At 52.0% G+C, this 14,818-nt stretch overlaps 7 protein-coding genes across 7 annotated transcripts; 2 read left to right on the top strand and 5 right to left on the bottom strand.

Moving 5' to 3' along the window:
- Positions 1-1,924: 1,924 nt before the first annotated feature.
- Positions 1,925-4,444, bottom strand: SYF1 (pre-mRNA-splicing factor syf1; the record flags this gene model as incomplete). Its single annotated transcript, XM_051434997.1, has 1 exon — positions 1,925-4,444. The coding sequence occupies one exon, from the start codon at positions 4,442-4,444 to the stop codon at positions 1,925-1,927; it is 2,520 nt and encodes an 839-aa protein (XP_051291021.1).
- A 378-nt stretch (positions 4,445-4,822) lies between these two features.
- On the top strand, positions 4,823-5,815 carry VMA8 (H(+)-transporting V1 sector ATPase subunit D; the record flags this gene model as incomplete). Its single annotated transcript, XM_051434996.1, has 5 exons — positions 4,823-4,837; positions 4,895-5,007; positions 5,061-5,071; positions 5,130-5,514; positions 5,563-5,815. The coding sequence occupies 5 exons, from the start codon at positions 4,823-4,825 to the stop codon at positions 5,813-5,815; spliced, it is 777 nt and encodes a 258-aa protein (XP_051291020.1).
- Positions 5,816-6,143: 328 nt separating this feature from the next.
- On the bottom strand, positions 6,144-7,057 carry J4E90_005442 (uncharacterized protein; the record flags this gene model as incomplete). Its single annotated transcript, XM_051434995.1, has 4 exons — positions 6,144-6,490; positions 6,540-6,843; positions 6,916-6,922; positions 6,981-7,057. The coding sequence occupies 4 exons, from the start codon at positions 7,055-7,057 to the stop codon at positions 6,144-6,146; spliced, it is 735 nt and encodes a 244-aa protein (XP_051291019.1).
- Positions 7,058-7,603: 546 nt separating this feature from the next.
- On the top strand, positions 7,604-9,031 carry J4E90_005441 (uncharacterized protein; the record flags this gene model as incomplete). The annotated part of the gene is made up of 1 exon (XM_051434994.1): positions 7,604-9,031. The coding sequence occupies one exon, from the start codon at positions 7,604-7,606 to the stop codon at positions 9,029-9,031; it is 1,428 nt and encodes a 475-aa protein (XP_051291018.1).
- A 723-nt stretch (positions 9,032-9,754) lies between these two features.
- On the bottom strand, positions 9,755-10,927 carry J4E90_005440 (uncharacterized protein; the record flags this gene model as incomplete). The annotated part of the gene is made up of 1 exon (XM_051434993.1): positions 9,755-10,927. The coding sequence occupies one exon, from the start codon at positions 10,925-10,927 to the stop codon at positions 9,755-9,757; it is 1,173 nt and encodes a 390-aa protein (XP_051291017.1).
- A 218-nt stretch (positions 10,928-11,145) lies between these two features.
- On the bottom strand, positions 11,146-13,112 carry J4E90_005439 (uncharacterized protein; the record flags this gene model as incomplete). The annotated part of the gene is made up of 2 exons (XM_051434992.1): positions 11,146-12,779; positions 13,106-13,112. The coding sequence occupies 2 exons, from the start codon at positions 13,110-13,112 to the stop codon at positions 11,146-11,148; spliced, it is 1,641 nt and encodes a 546-aa protein (XP_051291016.1).
- A 226-nt stretch (positions 13,113-13,338) lies between these two features.
- J4E90_005438 (uncharacterized protein) lies at positions 13,339-14,506 on the bottom strand (the record flags this gene model as incomplete). The annotated part of the gene is made up of 4 exons (XM_051434991.1): positions 13,339-13,733; positions 13,793-14,008; positions 14,061-14,375; positions 14,434-14,506. The coding sequence occupies 4 exons, from the start codon at positions 14,504-14,506 to the stop codon at positions 13,339-13,341; spliced, it is 999 nt and encodes a 332-aa protein (XP_051291015.1).
- Between the last annotated feature and the right edge of the window lie 312 nt (positions 14,507-14,818).

Here is a 14,818-nt window from a genome sequence, read left to right as displayed (position 1 = left end):
GACCTGGTACTGGGATAGACCTTCATCACGGTGAACACGTAGAGGGACTCACTCGCCCTTCTACCTGAAGCAGAGAAAGTTTAGTGCAAAGTTTGGCAGAAGTCAACCACACGTTGGGCTTCAACTGCCGACCATGCAGGTTCGGAACGGAGTCATCACGACATGATCAGTCAATGGTGCTATCAAACACTGCGTGAGCATGCGTGAGGCCACGAGTAGTAGGTGACACACAACGTATTTTGGGTAATGAGCAGCAATGGAGGAACCCTACTCTTACTATTCAAGACGAAACAAAGCGTGGTTCTCCTCCTATCGAGTAATTTTTCGCCAAATCACTATCATTACCCTTGTAACACATCATTCCAACTTGGTAACACAGATCTTCACATGGGATCACTACAGAAACATGTTGCTTCTGAAGTGTCGCGTCGAACCGACGAATGCTGCGATTACTGCACCGCGAGACTTTGAAACCTAAATCCCGCAGCCGCGTAACCTCAGTGCGGTTTATTGAAAATGTAAGACAGGATAACCAAAATCCTGACGACTTAACGTACCATTCTGCTGTCGTCCGCAACGGACCCCATGATGCGTGCGCGTTCGATGTAAGCACGCCACGCGTCCCAAGGCTCTTTCCCTATCACGAGTCACCACTACCACTTCCCCTTCTCCTTCCTCCCGGGAAAACGATGCTAAAAGCAACGAACAAAACCCGGGCATAAATCGAACCCGTGAACGTAGCAAGTATGTAGACATGAGCAAAAAAAAGGGTAGCCAGGACAACATTAGGCTTCTACTGTCCAGTTCTGTGAACGGAAGAAGAAGCCCGTGAACCAGGTGGATACAAGATCCAATCAGACAAGCCTGTATCACTGAATGAGCACGAAACTCATACTGTTATACGCTCGTGCACAAGATAGACTCCAGTATCGGATTACGGTTGCTCAAAATGCAATGTGCGGGCATGATCCAGTGTAACTGCCTCAGATCGTGACAAAAGCTTCGGCTGCTCCTTCCCACCGATGCTGCAGTCTTAGTTAAGCGGAGAACAAAGTGCATGGCAAAGCACGTGGATGTGTCCCCACTTCTTTCTTCACGGAGAAGGAGTATCCGGCTCTTGGAAAGTAAGACACAGGGAGTGCGGTGTCGGAGCTCCGTACATGCGGTACACGTGTATTACAAGAGGAAATCAAATAGGCTCCCTGCGATGAAGTGGCTCGAGAGCTTGTGATCAGTAACTTCTAATGCTGATAACAAAATCAGACGAATATCGACATGCTTTAAGACCTAGTGTTGCAGTGACTTCGCGTAAGCGATCAAGTTGTATGTGTCTAACTCCAATGGATCCAAGTATAGACCCAAATATAGAAACAATGTACACGTCACGGCAGAAGCGAAGGCATTGATTGCGGAGTGAATAGTGTTTGTTTTTGGCTAGATGTTTTATATGACATGATGAAGCTGAGAAGATGTTGCCAAGAACATACAGTTTGTTTGACCACTCGACAAAAGAAATCGGCCCAACCACCAGGGGCTCTCTTCAGAGCAAGATGCCACTGACATCGTTCGCGCAGAATCCCTCACAAAGTAAAAGAACGCCGTAGATGCAAGAAAGTGAGCTAGTCGAGACAAGTTGTCAAGGTATCGATCGAAGTCGAGTAAAACACAAAGATCAGACTGTCGAAACCTCAAATTGGTGGAGGTCGAAGCAAGGGAGACCGCACTGGGTCAACCCGAATGTACACGCAAAGCAATGAAATATTCCGGAGTAGCATGGTAGCCTGCGAAGATAGCCAGGTGTGTTGTTGTCACCTTTCTCAAATAACGCCAATGTAAATGCAAGTCTTTCATCCTAATCGATCCGCCCTTGACCTAATTGTATACCCTGAAGGTGCCCTCATTTAAAGGAACCTTGGTTCGTGAATCATAGGTCGTCGTCGTCCAGATCGATCGCATCGGGGTTTGCGGCTGCCTCTTCGGTAGGCTTGATGTTGCCACCCTGAGGACCGGTACTGGCGGCGACGAAGCCAGCTGGTGCGCGTGCTTGACGCTCGAGAGCGGCCATTGCATCCTCGCCAGCAGCATCGGTAGCGTCGCCGTCTTCGTCGGCAGGTGTACCGTTCTGTTGACCACGAGCGACAGCCTGGGAGGCGATAAAGTTGACGTCGGTATTGTACTGAGCCTGGACACTGCGCTTGATGCGTAGCATTTCCTTGTACGTGTCTTCGTTGCCATGCTGGACTTCGAATGACTCCCACTTCTTCCAGAATTCGGGGCTTGTTCTTGGGTCGCAGAACTGACTGGCATGGCCATAGATTGCTCGGGCTCGGTCGATTTCTCCCAAGCGACGTTCCATCTCGGCAAACTTGAGGCACATTTCCTTGGCTTCGCCGTCGGGTAGGGCGGCAATTGCGCGCTCGTAGATTGGTCGAGTGGAGGTGAGACCAAAGTTCGAAGCTGACTTGGTGATGTAGAAGTTGAACATCTCCAGCCTGTCCTCGTCTGCTACAGCGCGTGTGGCGCGTTCGTAGATGCGCATGGCATGTCTAGCTAGACCGCGATCTTCTTCAAGCGCACCATACATCAAGTACAGTACCTTGGCGAACTTTGGCGGGCAGTCCTCCACAGCCTGTTCGAACAGGTCACGCAATCGCTCCATGCCAATCTTACGGTCCACGGCCTTGGTGAGGTACAAGTTCCAGATCTCGAAAGCGACGGGGTAGCTGAAGAGGTCGAGGCCGCGCTCGTAGACCTTGAAGCAGTCTTCGTAGTACTTGTTCTCCTCCAGCAGGTTCGCGTAGTTGACGATGGTTTGCGGTGTTGCAATGCGAAGCTCAAATATTCTTTCATACACCTTCTTTGTCTCCTCCAGGGTGCTGACACTCTCGACAAGATCGACGTAGAAGCTCCACAACTTCCAGCTCTTGTGTACACGCTGTTGTGGTGACAGCGACTCATCGAAGTAGTCGACATTCGACCGCTTAGGGGCTTGCGTAGCCTTGGCCATGATGTCCACGGCCTTGTCGAAGTTTTCGTTGCGAAGCTCCATCTCGGCCCATTCGCACCACATCTCAGCCAGCTCGGAGACTGACTTGAAGGGCACCTTGACAGCCTTCTCCATGATGACACGGGCATTCTTGAGGTCGCCGCCTGATTCGTACAGTTTGGCATAGTTGGCCCAGAGCTCGTGAAACTTGCCGAGTGCCTTCTTGGGGTTGATTGCCGCAATGGCGTCGGTGTAGGTCTGGACCACCTCTTTCTTGTTGTCACCCCAAAGAGCGACGCGCTTCTCCCATTCGATGACATTGTGCGGGTTCTGTCGAAGCATGACATCATTCAGCAGGAAGGGCCGTCTTTGCATGAGGGATTCGAAGCGGACCATCCGGATGTCAAGGTCCGCGTCAGCAGCCTCGTCGATCTTGCCCTTCTCCGACCGAACAGCGGCCTCATTGAGCTTGATGCCAATCATGGCCTCCTCAGCCTCCACGTACGTGTCAAAGACGATGGAGAAGTCGCGCACAGTCATGACTGTGGTGACAGCCTCCTCGAAGACGTCGCGGGCTTTCTCGTACTCGCCCCTGTGCATCCAGTACCGCGCCAGACCGACCCAGAGTATGCCTCGCTGATCGGGGAACTTGGAGATACCGCTCTGGATAATCTTCTCCACGTCGATGCCGCTGTCGTCGCTGGTGTCGATTTCCTTGGCGTGGTCAATCATCAGATCGATCATCTCGGTCCAGAACTGGAAGGGACCCTTTGCCTCCTTGCTCTTGAAGCGCGGGTTGTTGAGGATTTCCATGTACTTCTTGACGGCCTCGGTGTACTTGCGCATATCCTTCAACAGCTCGATGAAGTCCTCGGCGTCTTCGGGGTGGATTTGCATGTAGCGACGCCAGATCTTGACGGCCGTCTCGCCTGACGCAGACGTCGCGAACGGTCGGTAGAGGGCCCATATGCGGTTGTGCTGAGTCAGAGGCAGGGCGCGTAGGGCTCGGTCAAACGTGCGGCGGGTAGTGGTAACGAGGGGCTGCTGCATGAGGAAGTTGAGGTACATCTCCCAGATGCGCGGCATCTTGTTGAGCAGAACGAGGGCGCGTTCGAAGAGGGCGTTGACCTTGACATAGTGGGGCGCGAACTTGGCCGGGTTCTTCTTTGAGAGGTGCTTGGTGCGCAGCTCGAGGTACAGCTTCCACAGCTTGTACGAGCGCGGAAGCGTCGTGACGGCGCGCTCAAGCACAAAGGCCTGCTCCAGGATGCTCCCACGTGACTTCTTGAAGCTGTAGTAGTCGAGCCAGGGCTTCACGCTGCCGGCGTTGCGCTGGATGTCCTGCTCGTACGCGACGTCCTGGTCGGTGATGAGGAAAAGGTCCGCCGAGGGCTCCATCTTCCGCTTGGAGGGCCGCGAGAGGCTCGCGGTGACGGTCCTGAGGAGTTCGCCGGGCATGATTGCGCCAGAGCCAGGGCGTGTGTTGCCCGCGGTGGGCAGGAGGGCGATGGGGTGCGGTGTTGGACGGCTGACGAGGCGTGTCGAAGTGTTAAAGTTCTGAGGAAAGAGCGATGGTCAGCCGTCTCCTGCAGCCAATAAGCAACGTGTATTCCGAGGACCCGCTTCTCAGTGTTGGTAGGCGCGCGCGCACGGGTCTCACATCCATGGATAGCTAGCTCCCCGGCATAGCTGCGTCACGTTCCGCTGGATTCACCTGGCCGCACTGCGCACGCTGACTGGCTCCGAGACACCTCCCAGAATATCTCCGGCCATTGTCAGCCTCTACCCTCGGTTTTAGCCCCATAGCCTTCTCCACCAACTGTTCGAGCCGCAAACATGTCTGGCAGCGGGGTACGCCAGCCCGAGCTATGCAATGCCCAGGACTTCTGATGCTAACACGACCCTCAGGCACGAGAGGCCGTCTTCGCGACGCGGCAGTCGCTGGGTCTGATGAAGGGCAAGCTCAAGGGCGCCCAGACCGGCCACGACCTGCTGAAGCGAAAGAGTGAGGCCTTGACCAAGTATGCACTCGCTGTCTCCAGTCCACTCGTGAAGCTTTGCTGACCATGTGCAGGCGCTTTCGAGGTACGACTACGCTATATGCACCCCCACCATCTGCCTTTGTAACTGAAACCGTTTCCAGAAATAACGCGCCGTATCGATGAGGCAAAGCGCAAGATGGGCAGAGTCATGCAAGTCGCTGCTTTCTCCCTCGCCGAAGTTACCTACGCTGTCGGCGGCGACATTGGCTACCAGATCCAAGAATCCGCAAAGCAAGCCCGCTTCCGTGTACGAACGAAACAAGAGAACGTCTCCGGTGTCTTCCTCCCGCAGTTCGAAAGCTTCACTGTCGAGCAGAACAACGACTTCGCCCTGACGGGGTTGGGCAAGGGTGGTCAGCAAGTACAAAGATGCAGAGAGACGTACGCAAGAGCGGTCGAGACTCTGGTGGAACTGGCTAGTCTACAGACTGCCTTTGTCATTTTGGACGAAGTTATCAAGGTGGTCAACCGCCGTGTAAACGCCATGTGGGTATCCTTTCCTTCCAGACAACTGCCGAAGCTAATAGCCAACAGTGAGCATGTCATCATCCCCCGTACCGAAAACACCATTAAATACATCAACTCTGAGCTTGACGAGCTCGACCGAGAGGAGTTCTACCGCCTGAAGAAAGTGTCCAACAAGAAGCAGAAGGATGCTGCCGAGGAGGAAGCCGCAAGGGTGGCGGCGAAGCAGAAGAACGAAGAGACGGAGAGTGAGGCGCGAGAAGATGCTGCCGAGAGCAAGGACATGCTGGGCGACGAGGACAACGAAGATGTCATCTTCTAAGCGCTCTGCAGGCCACTAGTAGGGCCCGTCCGTGTAGTGTCGTCTGCGGCCCATTGGGCGCTGGATCCACCTCTCTAGCTCTCGCTCGCCAACGTCTCGCATGTAGACATGCACCTTCCAGAAGGCTGATACGGAGTCCGTGGTCCAGGTTCCGTTTGGCATCCCGCGCGGGGCGTTTTCGACCAAGCTAAATCAGAGATAAGCATTGTGCCATTTAATGTGAATGTTGGCCTTTTGATAATAAGACTCTATTGTGCTGGCCTGTATCTGTGCCAAACAAGGTATCATAAAATGCATAAATCCATAGCAATAATCCATACGCAGTAACCTACTGTTGCCGCTGGTAGGTGACTTTCATAGGCTTGCCCTCTGCGCCGATCGGGGTATTGGCCGTCGATTCTTTCGCTGTAATCGCAAACTGCTCGTTCTCGAACTCCGCAAAGGCCACAGCCCTGACCGAGACCAAGCGCACTTCCTTGAAGCCTTCGAAACGCTCGAAAATCGTCGTAAGGTCGTCCTCGTCGACATCGCGGGGGATGTTCTGCAAGAAGAGCGTCTTGTTGGGTCGTACGTATTCGTCGGGAACAGCGGCTGCTCCGGTTTTGGCTGCGCGAGGCTTCTCGGCGGCGACTGGGTTGGCTTGCGCTTTCGCGTCTTCTTCGGCGCGCTTGAAGTCTACGGCAGTCAGTATGAAGCATCCTCAGAAGTGGTAGGAGATGCGCACCCCTAAGCGTCAGGCGCTTCCGCTTGTGATCGTCGAACAGTTCTGGCGCCTTTCGCTTGACTGTCTCGTCGCTGTGTGTCTTCGCCCTGTGCACCTTCATGACCTTGCCGTACATCTCGAAGCCGTTCATCTCCTCTACCGCCTCCAGCGCAGCCTTCTCGCTGTCAAAGACAATGAATGCCTGGCCCTTGCGCTTCAGACTGCTCTTTGCGATAACATCCAGGATCGGACCGTAGTATTGGAAGACCCGTGTCAAGGCTTGCTTCATGGTATCGATCTTGACGCGCTCCTCGAGGTTGTTGACCTAGTGCTGTCAGCAATCGCGCCACCGAGTACAATGTGAGTGCGTTGCTGGCGCGCTCGTGGTCCAACTCACGTATATACTATATTTCTCGATTAGCATCAAGGGGACCTACCTTTTGGGCATGATCTTGCACTTACGTTTCGATGGGCACTGGGTATTTGCTGGGGTCTACGAGACCGCCGCCCATTACTACGCCCTCCATCTTGTCCGCCATCTTGAAGCGACTGTTGTGTGGGTAGTGGAGTTGTATGGCGTGGTCTCACTTACCCGACGAAGTTGTCGGGAGCTCGAATTCGAGATCCGCGCCAAGCACGCTAGGCTGCGTCCGCACGTGACGACGAACACCAGGGCCCCGGGAAGTTGTGCACCTGCAGAAAGCTGTTCAAGGGTCGACATACAATGTATCTCCAACGTTTTGAAATTCGCGAAAGCTCTTACTACTTGTCACTCAGCAGTGTGACACAAATCTTTTTCTCCTTAAGTTGTAAGAGCGGTATGAACGACCGGAAGTGTATGATTGGAGCCGCCCCTCATCCTCGATGGAGCGCGTTGTTCTTTTGCTGCTGACAGCTATCAATTCTCCCTACCGATCACTGATGCACTTAGAGAAGGCGCTTACATCCTTCATCATGAGTACTGACGTCAGCATGCGTCTGAGCTGATGAGGCTCGTGCGGAAACTTCTCTCAGAAGCCTTTCCAGAACTGACAAACATCAATTTTGCATCTCATCACGTCGTCGATTTTCAGACTCTGTACGCAATGCCACCACCAGGGATACGATGGCGATCGCACCCATTGTTCATAGTCTTTACTGTGGGAATGGGCGCATTCGTGGACCTTTTCTTGTACGGGCTCATCGTACCAGTACTGCCGTTCCTGCTGAAAGACCGCATCGATCTCCCTGACTCTCAGATCCAAAGCACGATATCGAACCTCCTAGCAGTCTATGCAGCAGCTTCCTGCATATCTTCACCCATCGCAGGCTTCCTAGCTGACAGATTGTTTTCGTCTCGAAAGCTACCCTTCCTCCTCGGGCTCATCCTGTGTCTACTCTCGACCATTCTTCTCGCTCTTGGACGTAGCGTTGCTGTTGTGGGCATTGCGCGGTTTCTGCAGGGAGCATCGGGAGGTGTCGTGTGGACCATCGGCCTTGCTATCTTGGTTGAGACCGTAGGCCGCGAAAATTTGGGCAAGACTATGGGAACTATCTTCAGTTTCATCTCAGTTTCCACCCTTGTCGCACCTATTGTCGGCGGTTCATTGTACGCGAAGACTGGATACATAGGTGTCTTTGGCGTGGCCATAGGGTTGATTGGCATAGACTTCATTTTGAGATTGCTCATGGTGGAGAAGAAGGTGGCTGAGAAATACTCTACTCCGGAGACACATGCCTCTGAACCGGATCGAAGCAACGAACAACAAGATACGGAACAAACCCCCCTTCTACCAAATGGTTCTTCTCCGCTCGATCGCTACCGTCTCTCCAAACCATCGAATCGCTTCACCCGCAATCTTCCCATGCTCATGCTGTTTCGCCATCCTGGTCTGCTAACCTCCGTGTGGATTGGATTTGTGCAAGCTCTTCTTCTTGGTTCTTTTGACGCTACTGTGCCGTTAGTAGCTTCGGAGCAACTAGGTTTTGACAGCCTGAAAGCTGGATTGCTCTTCCTACCATTGGGTGGTGCAGATTTCCTGCTGGGCCCAGTCTTTGGCTGGTGTGTCGACAACTATGGCACGAAGCCAGTATCAGTCTTTGGATTCATTTGGCTGATACCAACGCTTGTATTACTTCGACTTCCGACTGAGTCGAGTGTCATCGAGAGATTAGACAACGGTCACATCATCGCGCTCTATTCTGTATTGTTAGCGATGAACGGACTCGGTCTGGCGGTTATCAACAGTCCTAGCATTGTCGAATCTGGAACTATCGTGGAGAATTACTACAAGGCGAATACAGACATGTTCGAGCAGGCTCCATTCGCCCAACTCTACGGCATCAACAGTATGGTGTGGAGCGGTGGGCTGACTGTAGGCCCACTGCTGGCTGGGTATCTACGAGACAAGATTGGGTACGGCAACATGAACGCTGTGCTCGCTGGTATCTGCGCCTTCACGGCAGTCTTAGCGGCACTGTTCATCGGTAACAAGGACAAGGATCAGGATGCATCTGCCACAAATGTAGATTAACCGTCACTTCATATCATCATGTATCATAGTGCAAGCTTTACTCTTTCATATTTCCATGTGGTATCGTAACCAACAAAGTCAGACTGACTGGCGAGAAGGGTCTACATCCTGCTCATCCGCCCTCCGTGAGCATTTATCCGTGTTTGACACTACAGCGACTGATAGGGCCAGTCTGACGGCCTAATCCTGATAGCAAGTACAGTCGTCAGATGATCCATTGAAGTTCTTCCCGCAAATCCCACAGGTGTTGCCGTCGACAGGAGTAGATTCAGGCTTGATAACGGACACTGTAGTGTGTTAGTGAGAAGGGAACTAGAAACAACCCCGAGATCTGGGGTACGTACTTTTGTGTTGTTGCTGTGTTGCTGGGAAGATACTTTGACATGCGATTTGGTTGAGTTGGACGGTCAGGTAGAGCTTGTGGTAGTTATTGTGTGGCTGATTTGTAGCTGTTGTCTGCGAAATAGAGCAGAAGAGTTATATGTTTTATACCTATACTTTCCACAGATCTTCACTACATGCCTTCATGGAAGTGTGTGTGCGGACGTTGACACTGAATTCGATATGCTGGGAATCAAAGCTGTAGTGTGATAATTCTGACGTTCGTGATCTCTTTGGCAACGAAATGCACTATGTAGACACCGACGTCAAGGGCAAGCTCACTACTTCACGTACGTATGTCCCAAAAGGTAAAGCCCCCCACAAAGTGATCATTTCCGTTCACTATAGCATACCGAAGTCTCTTAGTACCTGGTCTTCAAGCTCTTTGTTGTCCGCTTTGGAGCAAGAACGTATCTCACGCTTTGTACCATCTCCTGCAGCCTTCAATATCCATCCTTCGAAAGCGTCATCACTCAATTCCAGGCCCTCTCTAGAAATCCAACGCCTTCGAGTCTCTGCGCCAACATTTCTTTTCATCTGCTGAGACCAGGACCCATCAATAAGGCGAACAGCTTTAATTAGCTTCTCGGGAGATTCCCCGCCAGATATCGTGGAGCGTGTCTTTTCCTTGAACATGAGATAATAGTCCAGATACTGATTGTTACTGCCCAACGAGACATCTTTGACTGCTGTTTCGAAGGAGGAAGGAAGTAGCCCTGCCATCTCCCAATCGATGATGGCAGCAAGCTCGTAGTGTGGACCATCTTCACCTTCTGCTTTCCTTACTAGCAGGTTCCGGGGTTCGAGGTCGTTGTGAGAAAGCACCAGACTTGTTTCAAGCACCTCAAGATCGCGAGAGGAAAGATGTATCTCACCCAACTCAGGTATGGCAGATCTGATGACTATGCCGTCGCCGTCTAATGCGTCCTCTATGGAAGAGGTAGCAAATCTTTTGGCTTGATGCTTAGCGACATACAGCGCGATGAACTCGCGGACACTTTTAGCGAAACCAAGGAATGAACTGCCAATACTGATATCTCTGCTGTTTGCGACTGCGTCCAGAGCTGTGTTTGGAAGGATTTGTTGAAGGAGCGCATGCGAAGTGTCGAGCTGTTGAAGTTTATCGACTGCATTTGCAACAGCATCGACCAAAGATGTCTTCTGCGTGAGGTTGAGAGAAGGCCAAACAGACTCTAGCGTTACTGTTTCCGTGATGAACCTGGTGACCATGTAGTGCACATCGCCCTGGTTTTCCGTCACCACCTTTCCGTAGCTGAGTATCTCGGGGACATAAGTCGGTATTTGGAGTGAAGCTGCCTCTTGAATTGCAGAAACGACGGCTAGCGATCCGCTTGCGGTGTCCAGACGAACGATGACAGCGGAACGGTTTTGGAATTCCGCTTTGAACGTGCAGTTGGTGAAGGAGTGAGCAAGTATTTCGATGGAGTTGGGTTGCGACTCGGTGTAAATCGCCGAGATGATGGCGGTATCGGGGCGAAGCATTCGATCAGCCATATTGAAGAGGGTGCAGCTGCAGGTCGAGTTCCGGGGTAAGAGAATGGAAGGTATGATCGTAGGACAAAGCTAACCTTATACAACCGCCAAGACCCAGCGGCCCACATTGCCTATGATTGGGTCGGAACTCGTTCTTTCACCGATGATATCGCGTGCGTGTCGCGTGAAGCTGGGTTGTTTGACTTCTGCGTCCGAAGTGCGGGCCCATCCTCTTTGTTCTACACGTTGGACACTCCGAAGTCCATGTCTTCAAGGAAGGCTGATGGATCAGCAAAACTGCCCCAGTCATCGAAAGCTGAGAACGGATTTGATGTCGGCTCTTCTAGAGCTTCAAGAGGGGCGAGAGAAGCCGAGTACGGTACATGAGTTTCGTTCACGTCAGTGGCCCTAACCCCAAACGGAGGCTGATTTGCTGTCGGTGCGTTTGATGCCAAACACAAGAACTTCGTGTCGTAGAAGGATTTTGCCCACTTGATCTTCGCAGACCACTTCGCAAAGGCTTCGTTGTGCAGGTTCAGACCGTCAGGATGGGCCTGCGATACAGCATCATAACGTCGGGAAGCCTCGCCGAGAAGTGTCGAAAAGTCGACGAACTTTCTAAGAGCTTGGACATCCCAGCCCTCCATCTCAATCAGGCTTGCTCGTACAAGCACAACGAACATGTACGCAAACTGCGCGAAAACGCCGAATGGGACGACAAGATAGTCTTCGACGGGTAATTCTAGATATATCTTTGTGTATCTTTTGGCCGCGTCCATACAGTGCCACATTCCATCTAGTCGTTGTCGTAGGTCCGTTTCCTTAACTGTATGGGTGGCGAGATTCCCGAATGAGCGTTCCCAGATCGCAGTTCGGGTACAGGCTTGCTGCAAACGCGACACTATCGCCGTCGCTGCGTTTCCAGACCCTAGCGCAGCCCTATCGAGGTCGCTCAAGAATGATTTGGCATATAGTTGCACCGGAGCATGCTCGCAGTCGGTAGCCATGGCTTCTTGCATGATACGCTGGCTCTGCGCTAGCTGCACGAGAAAAAGATCGCTTTCGCATTCTCGAGCTTGCGTTAGTACCTCGACGCAAGCTGTATGCCATGGAGTCCAGTTGAGGTTGTCGATCTTCCGGAAGGATGTAAATATCTGCGAGGTTAGATAGAACGTTCCGAGAACTGCACGTCGCTCATCGTTCGTTACGACCTTTGCCGGCTGTGGCACACCGTGCGCTTGTGACGCTGCCATCAAAGCCGCCTTCTCACAAAATCCTGGCGCACGATCGATATCCAGGTCGTGAGTGAGCGCCATGGTAAGGTGAAGAAGTACTGTGTGGCTTGGCGGTGCGAAGAGATGCGGATTATACCAGTTTCCAATCACTAGCATACCCTGTAACAGGTCGAGCGATTTCTCACCATTGATCAATACCCTATCCGAGATCTCTCGTATAAGATCCTTTACCAGAATCTGTTGGACTGCGGTATCGTGGAAGAAAGCGACTGTCTTGATAGCCTGTAACAAGAACGGCTTGTTGTTGGCCAATCTGGAAACATCAGTACCAGTTGGGAACACCACAAAAGGCATATGAGGTGCCATCAGCCTCTGGTAGCGATCGAACAAAATGTCGGTATTTGTTTCGTTCGTTTCCATTGATGCGAGGTCGGAATCGTCCATCTCCAGCGTTGCGTCGCGGGCAGAGGCAGTAGTATCGACAGATCCGGTAGCGCTTGGGGTTACGATCAGTGGTGCCTGATACACAACGTTATTCTTCTCATGTAATCTTGTCGCCTGCTGTAATCCAGAAGTATGCATTCCCGATTCTGAAGATGCCTCTGGCGCATGTTTGTTGGCCAGAGCTTCAGTGATGTCTGCAAGCTGTGCCTCGAGATGCTGCAATTGAGCGGATCGTCTACTTACAATTTAGCATTATGAAATCAGATACCGGGCACCGCTCAACTTGACTCACGTTACCTTTTTTGTCTTGCTTCTGCGTTTCGTTGGCTCCCGAGTCTGGCAGACCTTATGTAGCCGTGTACATCTAAAAATGTGTTAAGCTTTTTGAACTCCTTCAATATGAGCTTGAAATTGAGTCTTATGCGAAATGGTCAGTCATGCTGTAGTCACTGACCTTTCGCAGTTGCTGTTCCCTGAACGCCTCACACATTTGCTCTTAGCCCTCGCACAGACTGCACACGAACCATGATGTGTATGAGTTGTATCTTGCGACGTGGCTGTTACTTCTTCAGATTCTTCGTATGCTGAACTCATCGCGACTAGAACGTAGCAGTAAAATGTTGAGAACTCGTAAAGTAAGAGTGATGATGAGGACGACAAAGTTGATGGCAACAGGTAAATCAACATGGCAATATCTCCGTCCGTCTAAACTCCGAAATCTGCAGTATGACAACATCAATCTCGGCTCAACTTTCAACCGTTCAGCAGCTTCTCATGCGCTCCTCCATATCTTTTACCTGCAACGGGAAATGTCTCCTGAGCTTTTCGAAGGTCTTCCATATCCTCATCGGTTAATTCCAACAGCTTGCTGTTCAGGGTAACGCGTTCAATGTTGGTAGACCCTGGAATCGGAATCGCCCCTCGCCGCGCTACCCAAGCGATAGCGACTTGTGCCGGTTTGAGGCCTTTGCTCTGGGCAATCTTCTCCACGGCCTCGGCAAGCTTGTAGTTCTGATCAAACACTTCAGGCCGAAAGCGATCGAACATCTTCGGGCGAAAATCGTTGGGAGAAAGATCATCAAGCGTCTTGAAACTGCCTGTTAGCCATCCCCGACCGACTGGACTGTACGCAATCACAGGGATCTCGACTGTATTGGTGTTATCAGCATCGGATGTTCAAAGCCAATTCTTTCGCGGGGAGACGTACGTTCAGAGCATGCTTCCATGATTCCGTTGTGAAGGGGATCGGGTGTGAACAGGCTCAGCTCGATTTCTACGGCTGAGATGGGGTGAACGGCATGAGCTTTGCGAATGGTGTCGGCGTTGACTTCAGACAGTCCAATGCCTCCGATCTTACCCTCTTTTACCAACTCAGCCAAAGCTTTGATGGATATCTCAAGGGGCGTGTTGGGGTCGACGCGTGCTATGAATTCATCAGTCGTTGCTACGAGATCAACCTGCGAATGTGCGCATACCCATCTCGAAAATATCGATGGCTTTCGCACCCCCTAGCCCTTCGAGAGCCTGCTCTACGGATGCGCGAATAGCCTCTGGGCTGCCTACTGGGCCTGTTCCATGATTGAAGGCGCCCTTGATGTTGAGGACAACCTTTTCAGCATCCTGGGGGTACTTTTCGAAGTAGTGGCGCATCAGATGTACGGAGTTTGACTCCGGCGTGCCATAGTGAAGACCTCCGTTCCATAGGTTTGCACCCTGGTCTAATGCGGCCTTCAGCAGACTGGTTTGATGCTCGCGCTCGAACTGAGGAAATGGAGCAGGAAGAGTCAAGCCTGGAGGGTCTGTTGTCAGTAAGTTGCGTTTGGGATGCTCAGGCGGCGTGGAACGGACCTAACATTCCGAGCCCGACAGGGCCCACTGGCTTGCCGCACACGCGTGTAGCTGCTGCTCTTCCAATACTCATGGCGGGCGATGTATAGTAGAAAGACACCTCGTAGACTTTCAACTTAATGATAAATGACGATCTGATAGAAATGGATGACACTGATAGTAATTGACAACGACTATGCTCTTATAGCTTTGTTCTGAACGGCGCTGCGAGCGACAACACCGTCCGCTCCCGTGTATCGATCATGCATATTCAGCACCATTTCGATCTTATGAGAAAGTAAGAAGCGATTGTTGTTGCGCCGTTCCCGTTCCCCGTTATGTTTGTGTGGCTTGCTGGAGAGGGAACGGGATGCAGCGACCGCGCGGTCGCAGCTTGACGGCCTGG

This window comes from Alternaria incomplexa (genome assembly GCF_024043165.1).
Source record: "Alternaria incomplexa strain BMP 0042 chromosome Unknown scaffold_7, whole genome shotgun sequence".
Lineage (NCBI taxonomy): Eukaryota > Fungi > Ascomycota > Dothideomycetes > Pleosporales > Pleosporaceae > Alternaria > Alternaria incomplexa.
This window is presented reverse-complemented; position numbering and strand designations above follow the sequence as displayed.